Consider the following 25,487-nt stretch of genomic DNA (forward strand, 5'->3'; position numbering starts at 1 on the left):
AGAATTCAACCCTATTTGTAGTGCGCTATACACAAAAAAAGAAAAATTCATGTTGGTGTATCCAGCCACGCTAAAGATTCACCATAAGGGGAAATGGCATGCTTTCACAACACCTAAAGAAGCAGCAGTTTTTCAGAAAGCAATGCACGTAAAAGCAGAATCCCACCAAGAATAATTAAAACCACAAACACAGCATCTGGAAAAGGAGACCATGTGGATTACAATAAATGGGAGAATTCCATGAATCTAAGAGGAAGCGAACAAGACGGTGAATGGGGGAAGATTGATAGACTCAGTCATGGCCATAGACATCTCCACCACGGCCAGGTTTGGGAGGTGGTGGAATAGAACATTACTCTGAGTAAAAGAGTCGAGACTGTAACAAATAAGCCAAAGGTTCAAGTTGGGGTTACATGAAAGTGTTTGTTTGAGTTAACATGTAAAATGAGGAATTGCAGTGTTTATAAATGTTAAAGATCATATGATGGAAATAAGGATTTGAGGGAGGACCGGGGGGGCTATCACAATGACCTATGATCATCCAAGATCCAGGGGGAGACGAGAAAGGTAAAGAAGGGTGTAAGGGAAGACTCGGGGTACGTATGGGGGGAAGGGTAGGGAAACTAGAGAAGAAGAGGGGGGAGGGAGGGGAAAAGAATGGAAGGGGGGGAGGGGAAAAAGGGAATCAGGGACTACATTTAACAGATCAGGAAAAGAACCAAAGAGAAAAAGAAAGGCTCTGTCCTCCAGATAAAGTTATAGGCACACAATGTAAACAGATATCCTCAGACCAGGCAAAACAAAACAGAAAGGATCAGGGTGAGGCTGGGCGCCCGATCCATCATTACAAAACCTTTTCTTATAAGAACCTAATAGAAGATGAAAATGGCTAAAACCATTAGATTTAATACCTGGAATGTAGGAGGAATTACCTCTCCTGTCAAGCGCGCTAAAGTGCTGACAGCGTTACGTAGGAAGCAAACCGATATAGCGTGCATCCAAGAAACCCGCCTGTCCCAGGCAGAAAACCAGAAATTAAAAAAGAATTGGGTGGGCGAAGTATATGCTTCTCCAGCAGAAGGTCGAAGAGGGGGTGTAACTATTCTCATACGAAAAGGGCTAGTATCAAAATCAGAACTAATTGCAGTAGATCCAAAGGGCAGATACGTATTGTTACATGTATGGTTACAGGGCAGAGAACTACTGCTGCTAGCCCTTTATGGGCCTAATATATATGACAACAATTTCTATAAACATTTGATACAACTATGTAGGCCATACAGATCTCTGAAGCTAATGGTCATGGGAGATTTTAATTTAGTGGCGCGACCTATGGAAGACTGTTCAGATCCAAACAGGGCTCATAGGGGAGGCCCAAGGGCTAGGACACTATCATCATTCATGCGAGCCTTGAGCCTGGTTGACTCTTGGAGAACCCTGCATCCGGGTCAGAAAGATTTCACTCATCTGTCGAGAGCCCACGGGACGTATTCCAGGTTAGACTATATTCTAGTGGATCGATCGTTATTTCCCAACGTGACCTCAGTAGAAATAGGGACTGCTGACATATCAGATCATGCTATGGTCTGGTTGGACTTAGAGGCGCCAAAACACTACCAACAGAAGGGAAGGGGATGGAAGTTCCCGACCTATCTATATAAAAATCAGGAATTTGTAAAATATATACAGGTTAAGTGGGATGAATACGAGCAATTTAATGGACAGCACAAAGATAACCCCACATTGTTCTGGGCCACGGCCAAAGCAGTGATGAGGGGTGAGGTGATCGCATATGTAAATGGTAGAAATAAGAAAATTTCTAAAGCTATTATAGATTTAGAGATGAAATTACGAATAGCTAAAAAGAAAGTTATAAGAGCACCCACAGGGGCAAATAGAGATAATATGCAGTCGGTGCAAGTAACACTTAACTCCCTTTTACACGAGAGAGCTACAAGGGGAATCTTATACAACAAATACAGACTTCAGAGATTTGGGAATAGAACGGGCCCAATGTTGGCGGGGATGGTTAAAACATGGGGTAACCAGCAGGTAATAACAACATTGAAAGATGATCAAGGGAAATTACACCACAAAAGTGAAAAGATAGCAGAAATTTTACGACATCATTTCTCGAGAATATATTCAGCCCCAAGTAAGAGTGATGCAGGAGAAATAAATCAATATTTGAGACAGGCCCATCTACCAAAACTGACTCAACAGGAGCTGGAGTCCTTGAATGGTCCAATCACAGGCAGGGAAGTACAGGAATGCATAAAGCTCTTAAAATTAAACTCAGCGCCTGGCCCGGATGGACTGACGGGAGAGTTTTACAAATTACTAAGTGCCAAGTTAGTTAAGCCACTGATGTTAAATTACGAACAGGCAGTACAGCGGGGACAGGTGGCAGATCATGCCAATGAAGCCCTAATAGTACTTATAAAGAAACCAGGTAGAGTAGAAGAACTCCCAGACTCGTACAGACCGATATCCTTAATAAATGTTGATTTAAAAATATTATCAAAGATAATGGCAAACCGCCTTTCTAGGATATTACCCCGGGTGATAAGCACAGAACAGGTAGGCTTTGTTAAAGGGAGGCAAATAGTGGGAAATGTCAGAAGACTACTATTGGGAATGGCCTCATGCCAGAGATCTGAACAACAATCCTTGGCAATCAGCCTGGATGCAGAAAAAGCTTTTGACAAGCTGCACTGGGATTATCTGTTTGCAACCCTACAGACTATGGGATTTCAGGGCTGGTTTGTTAGGGCACTTCAAGTATTATATACGGATCCAACAGCTGCAGTGTTAGTTAATGGGATAAAAACACCATCATTCAATATAGCTAGGGGGACACGCCAAGGTTGTCCGCTCTCACCACTTTTATTTATCTTGTCCCTAGAACCATTGTTAAGGAGACTATGCCTCAGGACAGACATTACAGGAGTAGAGGTAGGAGGTACCACAATTAAAACATTAGCATTCGCAGATGACTTATTAGTTCTTCTTAAAAACTCTAGATCATCAGTACCGGCACTATTACAAGAGATAGAGTCCTACGGGAGGCTCTCCGGGTTTGTGCTGAATAGGCAAAAGTCGCAGGCACTTCTAGTGTATGGGATACCACCTGAAAGGGGAGGAGGGGAGATACCAGTATTACCAGAGGGGGTGCCTCTGAAATACTTAGGAGTATATATCCCACAGAACTTGAGCCATCTTTATGATAGAAATGTCCAAAAGCTGCTACGAGATACAAAAGACAGACTAATTACATGGCAGGGATACCCATTATCCTTGATGGGCAGAATTGCCTTATATAATATGGCAATAATACCCCGCTGGTTATATGTATTTCAGGTTCTGCTGTTATACTTGAAACATAAGGATGAGAGAGAACTTAACAGGCAATTGCAAAAGTTCCTGTGGAATGGGAAAAAGGCGAGGCTCCCTTTAAGGACATTACAGGTGCCTGTTGAATATGGAGGCTTAGGCCTGCTAAGCATTAGGCAAATGACAATTGCAAGTGGGATGAGACACATAGCAGATTGGTATAGAAATACGCAAGATTTCTCGGATACATCACTGGAGTTAGCCTTGACGGACAATGTACATTTCAGTTGTATACTACATGAAACAGGGGGAACCCTGCCTTATGAACTTAGACGATCAATGATAATGCCCACAGCAAAGAAAGTTTGGCGATGGGTCTGCAAACTCCATAGATTCAACGCGGGAGCAACTCCATTCATATCTATAACAAGAAATCCAGCTTTCCCAGCAGGAGATATGTATCAGATCTTCAAGAGATGGCAACAGCGAGGAATACAATATGTATACCAGATCATAAACGAACAGGGACGCTTGATGCCCTTTAAGGAACTGCAAGACAAATATTCCCTCCCAAATACAGATCTCTTTCATTATGGTCAGTTAAAACACTACATTGACAGTTTAAAATGGCAGAATTTAGCTGAAGATGTACAAGAAGAACTGGGCGCAGCATATTCCTTATCTGCCCAACAAAAGGTTCCCTTATCGCTATATCATAGACACATCCGGGATACTGCAGCAGAACTGCCTTATGAAAGGCTAGCACAGGCCTGGTCAGATGAACTAGGAGCGACCATATCAACAGACGTTTTTAAAATTCATGTTCTGAACTTGAAGAAATCAACAGGCTTTGTTTGGTGCTGGGAACTACAATATAAGTTTGCAGTCCGAATGCATATAGCCCCCAGACGGGCGTTCCACATGGGATTGTCCCCGGCAGGGGAATGCCCTAAATGCAATTATGTTGGAGCCACGTTGGGACATATGTTCTGGACATGCCCACATATCGCAAAATTTTGGAGACAACTGCTAACAAATATATCGCAGATGTGGGGCACTCGCTGGCTTCCGGATTACAAATTATTATTCGGCCATGTTAAAGTTGCGGCCCCAAAGCCCAAATGACTTAAAGAATTTGCAAACAGGGCGATCATTGCAGCCAAAAAGGTGATTCTGCTGGAATGGATAACATCAAAGGCCCCAACTTCACAACAATGGAGATCTCAGATGATAATGTTAATGAGAATGGAGAGAATGGATGTAGTTCACTTGGACAATAAAAGAGGACAGCAGTTTGAACGGCGATGGGCACCATTCTGGCAAACACTAACACCAGCAGCACGGGGACACTTGTTGAATTTATAATAATTCATAATAATCTAAAACAATGTTATGGAGGGAGGATAGAGAAATACTGTGTAAAGTAGTCTCGGAGGGTATGGGTGGACGGGAGGGAGGGATAGGGAGGGATTGGGAGGGAAGGGAATGATAGAAGAAGGGGGGGGGGGGAAAAGGAAAATGTATGGAACAGGATGATTATTGTATAGACAGCTGGAAGTTTTGCAACCACAGCAATGATGTAAAGTTGAAGTAGTGGATGTATCTAGTTGATGTGTCACATTATGTCGTGTTCCAGAATAAACAGATTTAAATATAAATTCCCAAATCCCACTCATCTTCTTCAATACCGGAGGGGCAGCAACAGACTCTAGGGACCTGAAATCTCTTCTTCATGCCTTTATCCTTGTATATTTAGATTACTGTAATTCCTTCTTTGTAGGTCTTACACTTTAATCAATTAAATGGCTACAACTTATACAAAACACAGCAGTTAAGCGTTTGTGTAGTGCCTCTCAGTTTTGATCACATAACCCTTTTACTGGCTTCACAACATTTGTTACCAGTTAATTTTAGAATTCAGTTTAAAATTCATCTTGTTCACAGAGCCTTGCGCACTGGTTATGTTCACTCATCCAGTGCCAATTTTTTATCAGTACTATTCTTCACTAAAATCCATTGTGATTCATCTTGTTCAATAGCTTTTTGTTGTGATTCCCCTTCCTTATGGAACTCTCTTCCTTTAGAATTCCATACCAAACTTTCAGAGAAGAAATTTAAGACAGCACTTAAAACATGGTTATTTCAAGCAGACATTCCCTTCCAGTCTTTTTTCCTTTCTTGCCTCTCATTTTATGTTTCAGTTATGCTTGTCTGCTGGTTAATTTTTATTGTGCTATTCAATTTCTGTCCTCTTTCCTATCCACTGGGAGTCCTCCGCCAGCATTCTTGCAAGTGAGGGGAGCTGTAATGATATCACAGTTTCTGCACATCCCTTGTGACTGAAAGTGTGATATCATCACTCCCCCCCCCCCCACCACTAGCAAGAATGTGTTTTGATATACCGCCGTTCACAAAGACATTGTAGCAGTGTACAACATTAGAACAAAAATTAATTGTACATAATTGACATTCAACAATAAACTAACTTTAAAATGGAGCAACCTCATAAGACTGCTAAGGGAAGTTGCGGCCACCATTTCACAATTTCCTGCAGCAGCCTTATGAGACTGCCAGAGGAGGTCGTAAACTCCATTTTAGGATTGGAACAGGCATGGGCAGGAGCAATCCCCAGTTGCTCCTGCTCATACCATTTCCAGTCTCAAAATGGCAGCCACAACCTTGCGCAGCATTCTCATGAGGCTACAGTCGTTCCTGCTCCAAAAAGACCATTAGACCACTAGGACATTTAGAAGGTGAGGGGGGGGGGGGCACTGGCCCGAGCTTGTCGTGGTGGTGGCACCAGCAGCTGGTCTGGGCTAGTGGCGCTGGGATTTTCAGCCAAAACCCAAATATGGGTTTCAGTGCTGAATCCAAAACAATTCAGTCAGCCTAAATCCTCCTTCCAGTGATTAATAATAATTTAGTTACATTGTTTGATCATTATTGCCAAGCAATCCACCACCATTACCTGTAGCACCAGTTCATTCTAGTAGTTCCCCCTCTCGGTTTCAGGACCAGTATCTCCATATAGGAGTCATGTATCTAGAAGCTTTACCTCCTCAGTATCTCCTAATTGTATGTTTACCCAAACAATATTAGGATAATTGAAATTGCTTATTATTATAGTGTTATCAGATGTGTTAGCCTTCCTAATTCCATGCAGCCCATAGGAGCCTTTAGCACTTGTTCCAGAGTTCCAAGATAAATTAAATTTGCTTCATCAAATAGATTTAACACTCCCACCGCCCACCCCAGCACCACCAAATGTTGGGAGGACTCTTGCTTCTCTCAGTAGGGACTCTTGGAGCACTGGTGACAGCTAGTAAAGTACCGTTCCTTCTAAACTTCTCAGCTTAGGAACATGCCATGATTATAAAATGTAATCCAAGCGCAATTAATTCTTCAATCAGGAGGAGGTAGAAAATATCACAGCATAGCAAGAAACCTTACTCCACAGCAAATAAAGCTAAATTCACAAATTACATTGTAATATTATTGGATCCATCAGAATCGCATAATTCAACCCTCAGGCAGTAACTTAGCCATTTAGCAATAGGGAGAATATGTAATAGTCATTGATCCAGCTGTGTAAATGTCCAAATTTTTATCAAAATATCATATCACTTATGCTTATTTAGATTTTCTCTTTCCTCTCTGTTCTTGTTTCTTCCTACAATTAATAGTGTAGTTTTTTAATATTAAAGATTCAAGGCAGGAGACACATCACACCGACATGAATTCACGTTTTGCCATAAGGCTGTCTCAAAGTCTGTCTCCATTTAGGTGCATTGCTGTGGTGCATCAGTGATTATAAAATTGCGAGCGGTGCCCAGTGGAATATCTCTCAGGTGGTATATCTAACATATTGCCTCTTACGATTCTTACAAGCACTTACAAAGCTGTTACATCAGTTTTCTGAATAAATTGTATACAGCTGCACACTGAACCCTATATCATTGCCAGAAAGCAAAAGTGTCATATATGCAATTATCGTATGAAGTGAGATAGACATAGATTTCCGTAAATTGCTGTAAGATCATCTTCAATGCCAAACTGTTGTAACTTCTGAAAGACCATATTTCAAGTAAAAACCTGTGAAGCAATTGTACGTGAGTTTTGTCATTATAAATTAAACATATCTCTTTTTTTCTGTTTCGCATCAAGCGCACATACAACACTCTGGGTTTTAGGCAACAATTTATATTTTTTACACTACTTTCAGCTGCCTGCCCTTTGGCCAGTAATATACAGTTTATCGTATTGGTTTCTGAGGTAGAGTGGCAAAGGAGCTGTAAATGGTTGGAGTTCTCTGGTGAAGACCAGTTTCTGAGGAAGAATGTTAGGTGACTGGTACAGGATGAGGTGCAGGTCAGTGTCTGAGACTTCTAGGGCATGGGCGTAGCTAGGTGGGGCCACGGGGGCATGGGCCCTCACAGATTTAGTCCTGGCCCCCTCTACTTTCGACCCCCCCCCCCCCCCCCCCCCCCGCCAGCCTTAGTCTTCTTCAGCGCCAGTCTACGGCGCGTTCGCTGATCTGTGCTGTGAATCCTCATGTCCAGCACGTTCCTTTAAGTAAAACTGAGCAGTTTCACTTAAAGGAACGTGCAGGATGTCAGGACTCACAGCACAGATCAGCGAACGCAGCGGAAACCGGCACTGAAGAAGACTAAGGCTAGCGGGTACCTTGCAGCGGCGGGAGGACGCGGGCTAAAATGTGCCCCCCCATTGGGCTATGGACCCCCCTCCCGCCGAGGTCTGGCTATGCCCCTGTTCTAGGGGACGCTAAAGTATACTGTATATCTGAGAGAGAATGCCAGGATGTTGCACAAGCTGGGGACAATGAGGTGCAGACCAATGTTCAATGTTGCTAGGGGCCTGTACAGGGTGAAGGATGCTGAGGTACAGCTGCTTATCTGAGGGAGAATGCTAAGGTATTGCCCAGGGTCGGGACACTGAAGTGCAGGACAGTTTCTGAGAGAAAATACCAGGCACAGAGGAGGGCAGACAGCACAGTGCAGGTCAGTTTCTGAAACTGAATACTAGAGGCAACACAGGGAAGTCGTGCTGCAGTGCTTGATGATTTCTGATGTGAGTGGCCACTACAATCCCTTCTTGAACTTTTGTTTCCAGCATACCATTTCCTCTGTCACTGGGGCTCTGGACCTTCATCTGCTGGCATTCTTTATTATGAACTCCCCAGCATACACCAAGGGATGTATAGCACCAATCTCTTATCAAAGAAATATTTTTAAGTGGTTTTAAAAAAAAAAATTTATAACTTAATAGAGAGAAGGGGTTTGGCTAGATAGAGGTGTATGGAGCAGAATAAATACCTCGTATCCAGGAAAGGCTGAACTTCAGTGGAAAATCAGGACTTCAGGGAATATTTCCCCCTTGTTTATCTATTTGAGAACAGCTTATCTAACATATCCTTGATTTCAAGGTTTTGGCTTTTTTTTTTTTTTTTTGCAGATTCCAATGGGTAGCACTGATTGTTCTCTCCCGATGCAGTGGGCTCAGAAAACAAATACAGCTGCTGATGTTTTTATTGTGTTCACCGATAACGAGACCTACTTTGGAAACATTCACCCTGCTGTAGCCTTGAGGGAGTACAGAAAGGTAAATTGGCTTTTTCTTTGTAGAAATAAAAAGTAATTAATTCCATAAAATTTGAGAGGTGATGCAGAGTAGGCTTTTCTGTGCTGGGGATACTTTTGGAGATGAGCAGGGCTGTTCAGTAAATGGGATGCTGGTGGGGGATCTAGGCTGGGGCATTCCCTGGATTTAGATGAATAATAAATCACTTGCATAATTAAGACCTTTATGTGATTCCACAGAGCTGCAGGTTAAGTAATTGGAGAGGGCTTCTGTATATTGACTCACCTCTTCTGTAAAGGTTGCTGTACTATTCACTTCATTCCAGTGAAATTATTTCTTATTTTATTTATTTTAATTCATTTATAAAAATGTGATAAACCACTTTCCACTATATGTGCATCAAAGCATTTTACAATTGAAATCATATACCCATCAACATGGTATTCCTTCCAATTTATATTTTCCTCCCCCTCCCAATCCCTATCCCTAACCTCCTTTCCTGTTGCTACTTCACATTGTATTGCTAAAAGTCCAAAGCTGGTAAATAGCTTAGAAAAAAAAACACACCCCTTCCCCAAAAAATGTTCCTTTCAAAATTTTTATAAGCAATATTATAGAAGAGCTATCTGGTAATAATTGCCTCTTTAAGGATCATACCAAAACTTTGCAACAGGTTAGACACCCTGGAAAGTGTGGATAACATAAGGAGGGATCTAACAAAATTTGAGCTATTGGGGAGGAGTGGGTCATGTGATACTGCCAACCTAGACTGTCACGTTCCTACCTGCCCGTCGCACTCCTCACTTGTTCCGCTCCTTGTTTCCAGCTCCATGGAGGGGAGCGTCGGGCATCAGCCCTCATGGCTGGGTCGATGTTCCTGCAGCCACGCTCGTCTTCACCCGGGAGCACTAGGCACGCTCCCAGGGGCGTCCTGGTTCCTGCAGTGGAGCGCCGGCCATCTTGGCAGTGCCAGCGACCCGGTGACTCCTCTTCTGGGTGCGAAGTCTGGGAGCGCGTGAGATCTTGCTCCGCCTCCGGTTGTCGGGATTAGGCTCCCACAACTTGGCTCCACCCCCCTCCAGCAGCTAACCAACCCAGAGCCTTCCTCAACAGCTGATTCTTGTTGCTCCCGAGGGTGGGGGCTATTTAGGAGCATCTACTCCTTCTCTCAGCGCTTCGGCTTCTACTTCGGTAGGTGAAAACTGTGGTGCTGTATCAGTTCTTAAGCTGTTTTTCTTCTCATGTCTGACCTGACCTTTTGCCTGAATACCGGATTATCCTCTGCCTGACCTGACCTTTGCCTGAACACCGGATTATCCTCTGCCTGCTGCCTGACCTGACCTTTGCCTGAACACCGGATTATTCTCTGCCTGCTGCCTGACAGGACACTGCCCGTATCCGGACAACTCTCTGCTTGCCACCTGGCCCAACCTCTGCCCGAATCTTGACTACTCGCTGCCTGCTGCCTGACAGGACATTACTTGTATTCAGACTCTCTGCTTGTCGCCTGACCTGACTTCTGCTTCCATCCTGATTAATCCTTGCCTGCTGCCTGAATCCAGTTCCCTCTCTGCCTGCTACCTGCGGCCATCTGACCCCTGCCTGCATCCAGAAGCCCTGTTGGCTGCCTGCACCTGAGGGCTCAACGCTCGGGGAATGGCAGTCATCAGAGGTGAAGCCTCGGGGTTGTTTGGCTGCCCAGCAGAGTGCAGGTTCGAGTCTTTGCCTCCGTGCTCCACCTGGGCACAAGGACTCACGAACGTGACAGTAAGCCGAAGCCATGAGTTCGCCGGACAAACCCGAACTAGTGGACCTGGCACAGGTTCTTCAGCAACAACAGGCCCGCTTGAATAGGCTGTCTGGAGCCTTGCAAGATGTTTGCACTCAGATGGCTACTCTCCAGGCCCAACGACAGCCTACCGCCCCAGCTCCGAGACCTGCTCTGCCTTTCCCGGGGTTGCAGCTCCCTGAGCCTCCTCTGTTTGACGGTACCCCCTCGGCCTGACGGGGATTCTTGAATCAATGCTTGATGCTGTTCGAGATGCAACCCGGGTCTTTCCCCTCGGAGAGCATCAAGATCACTTATATTATCTCACTACTCTCTGACTGGCCCTGGCCTGGGCCTCCCCTCTCTGGGAGCAACATGATCCGCTTCTGTCAGACATAGGAGAGTTCCTTTGCCAGTTCAGGATGGTTTTTGATGTCCCGGGGAGGCCCTCCTCTGCGGCGGCAGAGTTGCTACGAATTCAACAGGATAGTAGTTCCGTGGGAACCTATGCGGTGCGGTTTCGGACTTTAGCCGCGGAGGTGCTCTGGAATCAAGAGGCCCTCACCGCCATCTTCTGGCAAGGTTTGAACGGACGGATTAAGGACGAATTGGCTGGTCGGGATCTTCCGACTACCCTGGATGCCCTTATCACCCTTTGCATCCGCATCGACATCCGCTTTCAGGAGAGATCACAGGAGCACACCACACAACGTTCCCCAATGTGGCCTGCTCCTCGGCCGAGGCATCCAATTTCACCTAGAGGAGCGACGAGCTCCCTGGCAGGTGTTCCTGAGGAACCTATGATGATTGGGTGGCCTTCGTGGCCACACCTCTCCTACTCTCCTCCGCTCTCTTTTACTCCTTCTCTTACTCTCAGCTGGTGACATCAATCCCAATCCTGGCCCTCCTCACCAACTATTATCCAAACTCTACAGATCTCACTGTGACCTCTCTAACCTCATCTCTATTCCTCTACTCCCCTCCTCTTCTCTGCCCTTCTCTTGCGCCCTATGGAATGCCCGCTCTATCTGTAACAAACTCCCCTATATCCAGGACCTCTTTATCTCGCGTCACCTCCATCTGCTCGCCATAACAGAAACCTGGCTGTGCCCTGATGACTCTGCTTCAGTCGCAGCCCTGTGCCATGGCGGCTATCTATTTTCACATACTCCTCGCCCTGCTGGCCGTGGGGGCGGTGTTGGACTACTTCTCTCTCCCTCCTCCAGATTTCAACCCCTTCTTCCACCTCAATCTCACTGTTTTTCCTCCTTTGAAGTCCACTCTATCCGCCTTTTCTCTCCTCTGCCTCTTCGAATAGCGGTCATTTATCGTCCCCCTGAAAAGTCCCTTTCATCCTTTCTCAGTGACTTTGACGCCTGGCTTGCCTTCTTCCATGATCCTTCCTCCCCCTCTCTCATCCTTGGTGACTTTAATATTCCTGCTAATGATCTTTCCAACTCTTATATTTCCAAGTTACTCGCTTTAACGTCGTCCTTTAATCTCCAACTATGCTCCACCTCCCCCACTCATCAAAATGGTCACTGTCTTGATCTCATCTTCTCCTCCAACTGTTCACCTTCTAGTTTCCTTGCCTCTGATCATCCCTCCTCTGATCACCATCTTATAACTTTCACACTTAAATCTCCTCCCTCCCAGTCCCGTCCTATCCTATCTAATTTATCTAGGAATCTTCACGATATTGACCCTTCATCTCTATCCTCCCATGTTTCAAACCTCCTCTCTACTATGGCACCATCCACGTCTGTCAACGAGGCTGTTTCTTCTTACAACAATACTCTATCCTCTGCCTTAGACACTCTTGCACCTTTGATGACCCGCCCTGTAAGGCGTACAAAACCCCAACCTTGGCTGACTTCTAATATCCGCTACCTACGTTCCTGTACCCGCTCCGCCGAACGCCTCTGGCGGAAATCTCGGGCCCTTGCTGATTTCTTACACTTTAAGTTCATGCTGACCTCCTTCCAATCTGCTCTTTCACGTGCCAAACAGGATTATTATATCCAACTGACCAACTCTCTTGGCTCTAATCCTCGACTTCTCTTCACCACATTGAACTCTCTCCTCAAGGTGCCCCTCCCCCAACTCCCCCTTCATTATCTCCTCAGACCCTTGCTGAATTCTTTCACAACAAGGTTCAAAAGATAAACCTTGCTTTTCTCTACCTCACCAGCTCTCCCTCCACTAGTCCGTTCCCCTCTCTCTCCTTCCCCTCATTCCCTTTCCTCCTTTCCTGAAGTTACTATTGAGGAAACTACACTTCTCCTTTCTTCCTCAAAATGTACCACCTGTTCCTCTGATCCCATTCCCATCCACCTTCTTAATGCCATCTCTCCTACTCTTATTCCTTTTATCTGTCACATTCTCAAACTCTCACTTTCCACTGCGACTGTCCCTGCTGCCTTTAAACATGCTGTGGTCACACCTCTCCTTAAGAAGCCTTCACTTGACCCTACTTGTCCCTCTAATTACCGACCCATCTCCCTCCTTCCTTTTCTCTCCAAATTACTTGAGCGTGCTGTTCACCGCCGCTGCCTTGATTTTCTCTCCTCACATGCTATTCTTGACCCATTACAATCTGGTTTTCGCCCTCTCCACTCAACCGAAACTGCGCTTACTAAAGTCTCCAATGACCTATTACTGGCTAAATCCAGAGGTCAATATTCCATCCTCATTCTTCTTGATCTTTCCGCTGCTTTTGACACTGTCGATCACAGCATACTTCTTGATACCCTGTCCTCACTTGGATTCCAGGGCTCTGTCCTTTCCTGGTTCTCTTCCTACCTCTCCCTCCGCACCTTTAGTGTTCACTCTGGTGGATCCTCTTCTACTTCTATCCCTCTGCCTGTCGGCGTACCTCAGGGTTCTGTTCTTGGTCCCCTCCTCTTTTCTATCTACACTTCTTCCCTTGGTTCATTAATCTCATCCCATGGCTTTTCCTACCATCTCTATGCTGATAACTCCCAAATCTACCTTTCTACCCCTGATATCTCACCTTGCATCCAAACCAAAGTTTCAGCGTGCTTGTCTGACATTGCTGCCTGGATGTCTCAACGCCACCTGAAATTAAATATGACCAAAACCGAGCTTCTCATTTTCCCCCCCAAACCCACCTCCCCGCTCCCCCCGTTTTCTATTTCTGTTGATGGCTCTCTCATTCTCCCTGTCTCCTCAGCTCGTAACCTTGGGGTCATCTTTGACTCTTCTCTCTCCTTCTCTGCTCATATCCAGCAGACCGCCAAGACCTGTCGTTTCTTTCTTTACAACATCCGTAAAATCCGCCCCTTTCTTTCCGAGCACTCTACCAAAACCCTCATCCACACCCTTGTCACCTCTCGTTTAGACTACTGCAATCTGCTTCTTGCTGGCCTCCCACTTAGTCACCTCTCCCCTCTCCAGTCGGTTCAAAACTCTGCTGCCCGTCTCATCTTCCGCCAGGGTCGCTTTACTCATACTACCCCTCTCCTCAAGACCCTTCACTGGCTCCCTATCCGTTTTCGCATCCTGTTCAAACTTCTTCTACTAACCTATAAATGTATTCACTCTGCTGCTCCCCAGTATCTCTCCACACTCGTCCTTCCCTACACCCCTTCCCGTGCACTCCGCTCCATGGATAAATCCTTCTTATCTGTTCCCTTCTCCACTACTGCCAACTCCAGACTTCGTGCCTTCTGTCTCGCTGCACCCTACGCCTGGAATAAACTTCCTGAGCCCCTACGTCTTGCCCCATCCTTGGCCAACTTTAAATCTAGACTGAAAGCCCACCTCTTTAACATTGCGTTTGACTCGTAACCACTTGTAACCACTCGCCTCCACCTACCCTCCTCTCTTCCTTCCCGTTCACATTAATTGATTTGATTTGCTTACTTTATTTTTTGTCTATTAGATTGTAAGCTCTTTGAGCAGGGACTGTCTTTCTTCTATGTTTGTGCAGCGCTGCGTATGCCTTGTAGCGCTATAGAAATGCTAAATAGTAGTAGTAGTAGGGTGGCAGTGCCTTTCCGAATCTGAGAGGTCCCATCGGCGGACCAATAGACTGTTTATACTGTGGACAGCGTGGTCATTTTGTAAAATCCTGTCCTAGTAAGCCAGGAAACGCAGGAACCAAGGCTCCATGAGGGGGGTGGCCTTGGGTCGATCCTCGCCCCTCCCAGATAACCTGATCTCGATTCCCATCACCCTGTGTTGGCAAGAATTTTGTATCAATACGACCGTTCTGTTGGATTCAGGAGCAAGAGGAAATTTCATAAATGCAGACCTTCTCAAGCACTTGGGAGGACCGACAGTGCAGTGTAGTCCGGCTCTGCAGGTAACCTTCGTTCAGGGATCGACCCTACCTCATCCCATCACTCAGCTCACCCCCGCCTTTGCGGATGCAAGCCGGAGTCTTGCATCCCGAAGAGATTCAACTTTTGATACTTCCCCGGGCTATCCACCCAGTCATTTTGGGGCTGCCTTGGCTACGCCTTCACGCTCCCAGCTTTGATTGGGTCAATGGTGAGATCAGCAGATGGGGGTCCCGCTGTTTCCACTCGTGCCTCTCGTCAGTTGACCCGCCGGTACAGGTCATTCTGGCTCTCCCCGGAGCTCTCCACCCCTGTGAAGCCTCTTTACCTGGGGAGTACCAAGACTTCAACGCTCAGGAGGCAGAATCGCTGCCCCTTCACCGACCCTTTGACTGTCCTATTGACCTGCTTCCAGGCAAGATTCCTCCCAGAGGCTGACTGTACACTCGCTCTAGAGAGGAATCCAAGACCATGCACTCATTCAGGAGAACCTTCAGAAGGGGTTCATTCGACCCTCCACTTCCCCCTGCGGGCGCAGGGTTTTTCTTTGTGTCTAAGAAGGATGGTTCCCTGCGGCCTTGCATTGATTATAGGGGTCTGAATGACATCACTATCAAGAATCTGTACCCTCTGCCCCTTATCTCTGAACGTTTTGACCGCCTGCAAGGGGCGGTAATCTTTACCAAGTTGGACCTCAGGGGAGCTTAATCTGGTCCGTATACGCCAGGGGGATGAATGGAAGACCGCGTTCAACACCCATGAGGGCCATTTTGAGTATCTGGTAGTGCCTTTTGGCCTTTGCAACGCCCCTGCGGTCTTCCAAGATTTTATTAATTCTATCTTTCAGGATCTCCTGTACTCATCGGTAATCGCCTACCTCGACGACATTCTGTTTTTCTCGTACTCCGTACAGGATCATGTTTCCCATGGACGCACCGTCCTTCAACGACTGCGAGAACATCACCTTTTTGCTAAGCTGGAGAAGTGTGCCGTTCACCAGCGAGTTATTCCCTTCCTGGGGTATATTATCTCCCCGGAGAGACTTCAGATGGACCCAGCCAAACAAGGCGATTCGGGAGTGGCCTGTGTCCCAGGGACGTAGGGCCTTGCAACACTTCCTGGGATTCGCCAATTATTACTGGCAATTCATTCAACGGTATTCCTTGATCACTGCTCCTCTGACTGCCCTTACTAGGAAGGGGACGGATGTCAAGAATTGGTCCCCAGAGGCCCTGGAGGCCTTCATTACACTAAAGGAAGCCTTCGAGAGCGCCCCGGTGCTCCGGAGTCCTGACATCACAAAACCCTTTGTCGTGGAGGTCCACAGTGTTTCCAGGAAATTAAATAGAAGAGTTGTCCCCTCTGAAGCTTTGAGTCCAAAATCTCCTCTATTTCAAATTCAGGGTCGGGTTCAGAATCAGGAGTGATGTCTTTCTTTGGCGCAGGATGCCATTGGGAAGTCACAAACGGTTTTAATAATGACACATGGAAGGCATTATAGATTCGGAGATTACCAGGTAGTTGCAGACGATAAGTGACGGCGCCCACCCGGGATTGAATTGGAAATGGCCCAATGAAAGAAGGGGCAAACTTAAATGAGGGTAGACGGAGTCTTAAGTACCTGATGCTGAGCCAGACCTTCTGTCCTGGTTTGGTCGGCAAAATGCTTGTATTTTGCTGCCACCCGTTGTAGATGGTGCTGAACCTCCTTCCAGGTCTCCCGAATTGTTGCAAGGGTGTGCTGGAGCTGTGGAACGGAATGATCCGTCAGGAGAGGAGGAGGTATTCGAGGATGCCTTCCAAAGACTGTAAAGAACGGAGATGTCTTAGAGGCGGAGTGGAGACTGTTATTGAAGGCGAACTCGGCCCAAGGGAGCAATGATGACCAGTTGTCCTGACGGTTGTTAGAGAAAACCCATAGGAAGGTCTTGAGAGTTTGGTTGGTTCTTTCTACCATCCCATTGGTTTGGGGGTGGTAGGCCGAGAAGTGAGTAGTAACCCCAAATACAGAGCTCTCCAAAATTTAGAAGTAAATTGTGCCCCCCCCCCCCCCCCCCGGTCACTGATGATTCGTACATAAGTAATGCCATACTGGGAAAAGACCAAGGGTCCATCGAGCCCAGCATCCTGTCCATGACAGCGGCCAAACCAGGCCAAGGGCACCTGGCAAGCTTCTCAACGTACAAACATTCTATACATGTTATTCCCGGAATTGTGGATTTTTCCCATCCATTTAGTAGCGGTTTATGGACTTGTCCTTTAGGAAACCGTCCAACCCCTTTTTAAACTCTGCTAAGCTAACCGCCTTCACAACTTTCTCCGGCAACGAATTCCAGAGTTTAATTATACGTTGGGTGAAGAAAAAAAATTTTCTCCGATTTGTTTTAAATTTACTACACTGTAGTTTCATCGCATGCCCCCTAGTCCTAGTATTTTTGGAAAGCGTGAACAGACGCTTCACATCCACCTGTTCCACTCCACTGACCTGACTTCTGCTTGCATCCTGATTATTCCTTGCCTGCTGCCTGATCTGACTGCTGCCTGAATTCAGTTCCCTCTCTGCCCGCTAGCTGCGGCCGTCTGACCCCTGCCTGCATCCAGAAGCCCTGTTGGCTGCCTGCACCTGGGGGCTCAACGCTTGGGGAATGGCGGTTATCACAGGTGAAGCCTCGGGGTTGCTTGGCTGCCCAGCAGAGCGCAGGTTTGAGTCCGCCTCCATGCTCCGCCTGTGCACAAGAACTCACGAACGCGACATAGACAAACGTGGTGAGCGGAGCTCCGGCACTTACCTCCTCAAAACCTGCTTAATTCTGCTGTTGCCGAGAGCGATCGTTCCTCTCTGACCCCTATAGCATCAGCTGTCACATTCTGGACCCTTCTGGTACATTCTGGGGGTGGCCACACAGGTCTTGCAGAGGTTGGCCAGCAAAGACCCCAAAGGCACCACATGAAAAATCATGGCCTAATCCACCTAAGATGTCAGAGACCCCAGCGATATTTACCATCCTTGCAGGAGATAACTTGTCCCATGGTGGCTGCTCTGGAGGATCGCCTTAACAAACTACAGTCGGCGGTTGAGGAACTGTGGGAGCAACTTGACAGCCATGGCCAGCGGATCTTGGAGGTGGAGCGAAGGGTGTCTGAGGGGGAGAGCAGGAGACATGCTTATAGCGCTGGATGGAGGACCTTCAAGCTACAACGCGCAACCTCCAAGACCAGCTTGAGGAGCAGGAGAATCGCGGTAGGCACAACAATCTGCGTCTCATTGGCGTCTCAGAACAGGTTACGAATGCAAAACTTTACACTATAATTAGTATGTGGCTCTCAGAGAAGCTGGGCCTGGAGATTGTGCCAGGGAGATTTGTGTGCGAGCGTGCCCATTGCATCGGCAACATAGCTCAAGGAAATGGTATACCACAACCTGCCATCACCCGCTATCTGAACTGGCATGACAAGGAGCAAATTTTGTGAGCTTACCAGAGAGCGGGTCCCCTGGAGTATGAGGGTGCGCGGCTCATGATTTTCAATGGTGACGGCCCAGCGCAAGATCATGGTGTCCTTCTGCACTAATACCAAAAAGGCATCCAATTCACTTTGATCTTCTCAACCAAGTTGAAGGTGTGGCACGAGGACTGCACAGTTCTACTGCAAACAGCTTATGAGCCTAAAGCCTTCATGGAGGGCTTGAATCACCCGGCATGAGGATCCCTTCACTTCTTTCTCGGGGTCAGATTGCTGCTGTCCTTGAGTAATTCCTTCCTCACTTACATCTGACGGAAGCATGGGTCCTCTGGCACTTCGGGACCACTGGCTTGATTTTATGGAAAGCAGCAGTTGCTCCTGGCACCTGTTTACCACAAATTTTTGGGTGCACTGGGAGTTCAGTGCTTTGGTCTTCTGAGCCTTCTATGCGGCCTGTGGTTATGGCTGAGCGCTGCTTCTGAACCTGATTCCTGGGTGACTTGGAGGGCTTCAACCAGCAAAGTGTGCTCGTTGTTGTGTTGGATGGTTGTTGGAGCACAAGGTCAGAGCTGGCAATCTGCAAGGTGCTTCACTTAGTTAGGTGCTCCTGGAGCCTCTCTGTTCCTTGTGTATTTTGCCAGCACTGTGGAGAGTGGGGGCTTTGCTACCCGGAGTTGGGTTTTAGGTGGGATTTGCATTGTAGGGCACTCTAGTGATGGAAGGGACTGCATTGGTTTAGAGGGGTTGCTCTCCAGGATGGGGGGTGGATGGGAGTGGTAGCTGGATGTTGGATGGGTGTGTGTATGTATGTGGGTTTGTTTGTGGTGCGTTAGTGGTGTGTTTGGGTGGGTGTGTGGATTGGGGGATTATTGAGATGGAGACTAAGGTTCTTTTCATGGGGGTCTTGGAGTGGGGTTATGGTGCTCTCTAGATGGAGGGAGGCAGAAGGGGGAATCTGTTTGCTTTCACTGACCTTGAGGGGCTGAGCTGGGCAGCCCCTATGGGGTTACCTGTTGTGAGACATTCATGGATTCTACATGTCGATCTGTTCTCAGTTGGCTGACCTCATGATTACTGTGCTTAACGTGATGGCATCCACTCATCCGTTAAGGACATTGGTAGTGGGGGAATTATGGGGAACTAAATTTGTTTTTTGCAATTTGTATGCTCCAAATATGTGTAATCGCAAATTCTTTTCACAGCTTCTCTCACTCCTAGTGGGGTACCTGGAGTATAGAATCATCTTAGTTGGTGATTTTAATATTACTGCTGATCCAGCTTTAGATTGTAAAGGAGGCGGAGCAAGGACCATGATATGAAGGGCGTAAATTTCTTTACCCATCACTTAGATCTTTTAGTTGTATGGCAGATGTGTCATCCTTTTGACCTTGATTATACTTTTTATTCTAATGCCCATAATGTGTTTGCTCGCCTGGCTTATTTTCTCATTCCTAGTTCACTTTTTTCCCAAGCCCAGAGCATAGATACTCACAGCCCTGTGGTTTTTGATCATGCTGCAGTGGTTCTTCACTTGGTCGCTGTACCGGCTGTTCAGGAGTGCTCCTGGAGGCTGGCTCCCCTCCTCTACCATGATCCTGATTTTAAGGTGTTGCTTGCCAAATGGCTGGAGCATCATCAGTTTAATGACGCTCCGGAGGTGGGGGCGGTCTCCTGGAATGCTTCCAAGGTGGTTATGCACATCATTGCTTACACAGCTCATAAACGCTGGGAGTGGGAGGGCGAGATACTTCAGCTATTTCATGAACTAGTGACCCTGAGGCGCCGCCATGTTACCACGCTGGATCCCGTCTCTAAGGCGTGGCTCAAGGAGATAATGTCGGCAGAGCGATTCCATATTGCATAAGAAAGTGGAACAAACTCTACCAGAGGTATCCGCTTCGCCAATGGGGGAGTAAAACCAGGAAATAGTTGGCTAATCTGATCCACCCTGTTAAACAGAAACAAGTGATTACCTCGATTAGAGATAATCGGGGGCAGGTATGTACCCAGCGGCTCAGAACAAGGAGAAGTTTGTTCAGTTTTACTCCGAGTTATATGGCAGACAGTAGCTTGACAAGGTGATGCTGATGCACTTCTTTGAGGGATTCCCCATTCTTGTACTTACAGAGACGAAGACGTTACATCTCAGTAGGCTGCTTACTCTGGATGAAATCCTGGTCAGCATCAGGAATCTTAAGTTGACCGAGGCCCTGGGGCCAGATGGGTTTGGCCCTGAATATTATCGTCTGTTGCGCGATCTGGTAGCTGACCCGCTGGGGGACATGTGTAACACATTGGCGATGACAGGAGCGGAGGGGAGGGAGAACGTGGCTCATCTAGTACTACTCCCTAAGCTGGGTAAGGATCTGACTCAGGTGGGCTCATATTGGCCCATTTCGCTCTTGAACCAAAATGTTAAAATCCTGGCAGCAATGCTAGCGTGACGTATTATCAAATATCTCCTTGCGCCTATCCACTATGATCAGGTAGGCTTTGTACCAGGCAGATTGCTTCCATGTGTTTGTTGAAAGTGATGACTGCTCTACATGATCATAGGGGGCAGAGGGGCACGTTGGCCATATGGAGAAGGTCTATGACAGCATTTCCTGGGTCTGGGACTATATGGGTTCATGGGTATGTTCGTGGGCTGGGTTCAAGCTTTGTATTCTGAGCCTCGGGCGTGACTGTTAATGAATGGGAGTTTGTCAGATTCTTTTCCGCTTCAGAGAGGCACTTGACAGGGGTGCCCGCTGTCCCCGATACTTTTTCTTTTGGCTATAGAATATTTGGCTATTAAAATTCGACTGTCATCTGCCATTCGTGGCATCTGGGTAGGGGGTGGGGGTAGTGCGAATGTAAAATCAGCTTGTTTGCTGACAATATTCTTCTTTATCTTAATGAAGCGCCCTGACACTTTGAGCCAGCCCTGGCACTGGTTGGTGGTTTCATTTCGGGTCTCCTGGTTAACTGTGCCAAATCAGAACTTCTCCTTTTGGACGGGGGCCCGGAGGCAACATGACACCGTACTCTGGTTATTCCACCTATATCCAAACCCATGTGATATTTGGGTATTTATCTCAGTGCTAACCCGGTTACTATGTATCGCTGTAATGTGCAAAATTTATTTATTTATTTTATTTATTTTGCTGCATTTATATCCCACATTTTCCCACCTATTTTCAGGCTCAATGTGGCTTACAATATAATACAACTACAATCACATTGATGGAATAGAGAATCAGAGTATATATAACAGATAAGGTGCATAGGAATATTAATGGCAATCATATTAACAGAGAAGAATTTCAGAATTATTGCTATTAAGGTTCATACGAAAATTATGTTGATTAAGAAGTGGGTAAGTGGATAACAACATAATATAATGATATCAGGACAAGGTATAATTGTCAGTAATTAGGATAAATGGATAACAACATAACATAATGATATCAGGACAGGGTATGATTATCAGTAATTAGGGTGTAAATAAAATAGGCAAAATAAGAGTTCCAATATAAAATTGTGTCTGGTGTAGTTTAGAAGTCAGATCGTTATGAGGGATCCATTTTGTACTCTTTTTTTGAACAAGTAAGTCTTCAGTAGTTTCCGGAAGGTCATGAAGTCGCGTGTTTTTCTTATAGTGGTTGGTAATTCATTCCATCGTTGTGTACAGATGTATGAAAAGCTAGATGTATGTATTAATTTGTATTTAAGTCCTCTGCAATTGGGATAATGGAGGTTTAAGAAAGTACGGAATGAACTTTTGTTGTTTCTCTCTGGTAGACTATAATGACTGACATGTAAGATGAGGCATCTCCATAAATAATTTTGTGAACTAAGGTGCATATTTTGAATGTAACTCGATCCTTTACTGGAAGCCAGTGTACTTTTTCTCTAAGGAGTTTAGCACTATAGTATTTCGCCTTTCCGAACATCAGTCTGGCTGCGGTGTTCTGGGCAGTGTGGAGTTTCTTAATGGTTTGAGCTCTGCATCCCGCCTATAAGGAATTGCAGTAATCCAAATGGCTCAATACCAGTGATTGCACTAGTTTGCGGAATGTCTCTCTTGGGAAGAAAGGTTTTATTCTTCTAAGCCTCCACATTGCATAAAACATTTTCTTATAACATTTTTCACGTGGTTATCTAGACTAAGGTTACGATCGATTGTTACACCTAAGAGTTTCAGGTTGTCTGCAACAGGAAGAGTGTGGTTTAGTATATTTATATTGGTATAGTTGATTTTATTTTACTGTGATGATAATATAAGGCATTGTGTTTTTTCTGCGTTGAGTTTTAGTTGGAATGCATCCGCCCATGAATTCATAACTTGGAAGCTGAGATTAATTTTATCTACAATTTCAGACAAGTCAATTTCAGACAAGACAAAAAGTGTAGTCAATCTTGATTGACTGCACTTTTTGTCCTTTAGATTGTAAGCTCCTTTGAGCAGGGACTGTCCTTCTTTGTTAATTGTACAGCACTGCGCAACCCTGGTAGCGCTTTAGAAATGTTAAATAGTAGTAGTAGTAGAGATACATATCGTCATCGTCAGCATAAATATAAGGGTTAAGGTTTAGGTTGGATAAAGATCTGGCTAGTGGTAACATCATCAAATTAAAGAGGATAGGGGAAAGCGGAGATCCTTGTGGCACACCACATTCAGGTCTCCATGGCGATGATATGATCGATTCAGATATTACCCGGTATGTTCTTGCCGTTAGGAAACTATGAAACCAATTCAGTACATTACCTCCAATTCCAAAATATTCAAGAATGTTTAATAGGATACCATGGTCAACCATGTTGAACGCGCTGGACATGTCGAATTGTAAAAGAAAAACATTGTTACCGTTTGCAATAATTTGTTTAAATTTGGTCATGAATGTTAAAAGAACTGTTTGGTGCTGTGATTGGCACAGAAGCCAGATTGGGATGTGTGCAATACTGAGAAGTTGTTCAAGTAGTTGGTAAGTTGTTTAGTTACCAGGCTTTCCATCAGCTTGACTATCAATGGGATGGATGCCACTGGACGATAATTAGATAATTAGGATATTTCTTTTATCCGTGGGAAAGGATCCATGTTGAAGCATGTGATTTAGGTAGGAGGTGAGATCTGCTATGAAACGCTGGGGGGCAGATTTTATTAAGTAGCTGGGGCATGCGTCCAGTTTGCAATGGGATTTGGTGAATTTGTTGATCTCTAGGTTGACAGTATCTTCCGTTAGTGAATAAAAATTTGTCCAAATTCGATCTGCTGAATACTCATTGGTTGTTGGGTCTAAGTCGTCAATGAATTTTACATAGTCGGAGGAATTAGCTGATAAGGTGGATCTTAGTTTAATGATTTTCTCATTGAAGTAAGTAGCTAGTTTATCTGCTGATGGGGTATCCGTGTTAGTTAAGGTAACTGGTGTGGTGTCTAGAAGATTATGTACAAATTGGAATAATTGTGTAAGTCTTTATGGTTTTGTCCTATTTTGGAATTATAATATGACCTCTTGGATTACCTGATGGTATATTTGTATTTTTTTAACATTAATTTCCTTAACATTAATTTCCAAGCAGTGAATGTTTGTTCATCTTTCTTTTTGTTCCAAGCACGTTCAAGTCTCCTTGTTTGGGTTTTTAGTTTTTTCAATTCGTCGTTAAACCATGGGAGTGAGTTTTTTCTTTGTGATATTCTTGTTTGTATTGGTGCCATTGTATCAAGTATGCTATTGCATCTTGTGTCCCAGTTTAAAAGATATTGATTGGAGTCTGTTTGTACTGACCATTCATTCCTGTAGACCTCTTGCCAGAATAATACTGGATCAGTGTGACCTCTTGTGGTGAAAGTTTTTCGTTCTTGATTCAGGCTCGAATTTATTTTTATTCTCAATTGCATGGATATTTTTAGTTTGAAGTGATCTGACCAGGGTACTTGTGTCCAATTGATATCTGTTATTGTAAAGGTTTGTTCAGGAGTAAATTTGTATATAATGAGGTTAAGTGCATGATCTTTGATATGGGTTGATTGAGAAGTGGTGGGTCCCTCCCCCTTTCCCTACTAGGCCAAGTGGCATTAGTGAAAATGTTTATGATACCGAAAGTACTGTATCCCCTACAAACCATGCCCATTTGGCTGAAACAGGGGATGAGATGAAATTCCGTTTGATCATCTCTGGCATGCTAAATTGCCTCGCATCACCTTGACTAAACTGATGTTGGATCGCCCTCTGGGTGGGCTCAACCTGCCAGATATTAGACTAGCGTTTTTCAACCAGTGTGCTGTGGCACATTGGTGTGCCGCAGCTGCTCCCCAGGTGTGCTGTGGGAGTTGGGCCAGCTTAATTTGTATTCAGAAAGATTAAACTGGGGATTCATAGAGTATAAGGTTTCTCCTAGTTTAGCAAAATGTATCCAAATAGAAACCTAGTTTACATATGCAAGCAATCACCTCTGTGAATAGTGTCAAGCAATATAGCACACCTCGAAACACTCAAGAATAAAAAATGTGAAAAAATATAAATAATTTAAATATAGTGTAAACAGTGCTCAGAACTGGGTACTTGGGTGAAGCTGTCGAGCAGCGTATTCCACCACCACTATCGGCATCATCGCACCGTCAGCCCTCCCTACCTACCAGGTTATAGTTCAAAATGGTGCTTAATGTACTCTAGGCCAGCATGGTATGGTGTAATAACAGTACTTAGCTTGGGTTGACACGGCACGGAAAGCTCTAGGCAGCTGTGCTTGACCCAGTTCAATAATAAATTTTTCTTTTTCCTTATTCTTTTTTTCTTGTTTCTTATGCTGTGTGGTCAAAAGTTTAAGGCTTCCTGCTTAGTTGCACTCTCAAAGTATCATTGCTTGATCACCAGCTTAATTTGTGCCAGAATGGAGTAAGTTTTCATGTCTCTAGTGGTCGGTGACAGGGAGCAGCGATTCATACAGCTTTCTTGCGCCAATCCCGGAGACTTCTTTCCGACATAACTTCCTGCTTCCACATTGACAGGAAGAGTCAGAGACAAGGAAACTTAAAA

At 45.5% G+C, this 25,487-nt stretch overlaps 1 protein-coding gene across 2 annotated transcripts in view; it reads left to right on the top strand.

The window, feature by feature from the left end:
* RO60 (Ro60, Y RNA binding protein) overlaps window positions 1–25,487 on the top strand; it is a 121,980-nt gene that overhangs the window by 83,724 nt on the left and 12,769 nt on the right. For both annotated transcript variants that reach the window (XM_030205676.1, XM_030205677.1), the window contains exon 8: window positions 8,806–8,952. In XM_030205676.1, coding sequence (XP_030061536.1) covers window positions 8,806–8,952 — 147 coding nt within the window. The remainder of the gene's footprint in view (window positions 1–8,805; window positions 8,953–25,487) is intronic.

This window comes from Microcaecilia unicolor, chromosome 6 (genome assembly GCF_901765095.1).
Source record: "Microcaecilia unicolor chromosome 6, aMicUni1.1, whole genome shotgun sequence".
Lineage (NCBI taxonomy): Eukaryota > Metazoa > Chordata > Amphibia > Gymnophiona > Siphonopidae > Microcaecilia > Microcaecilia unicolor.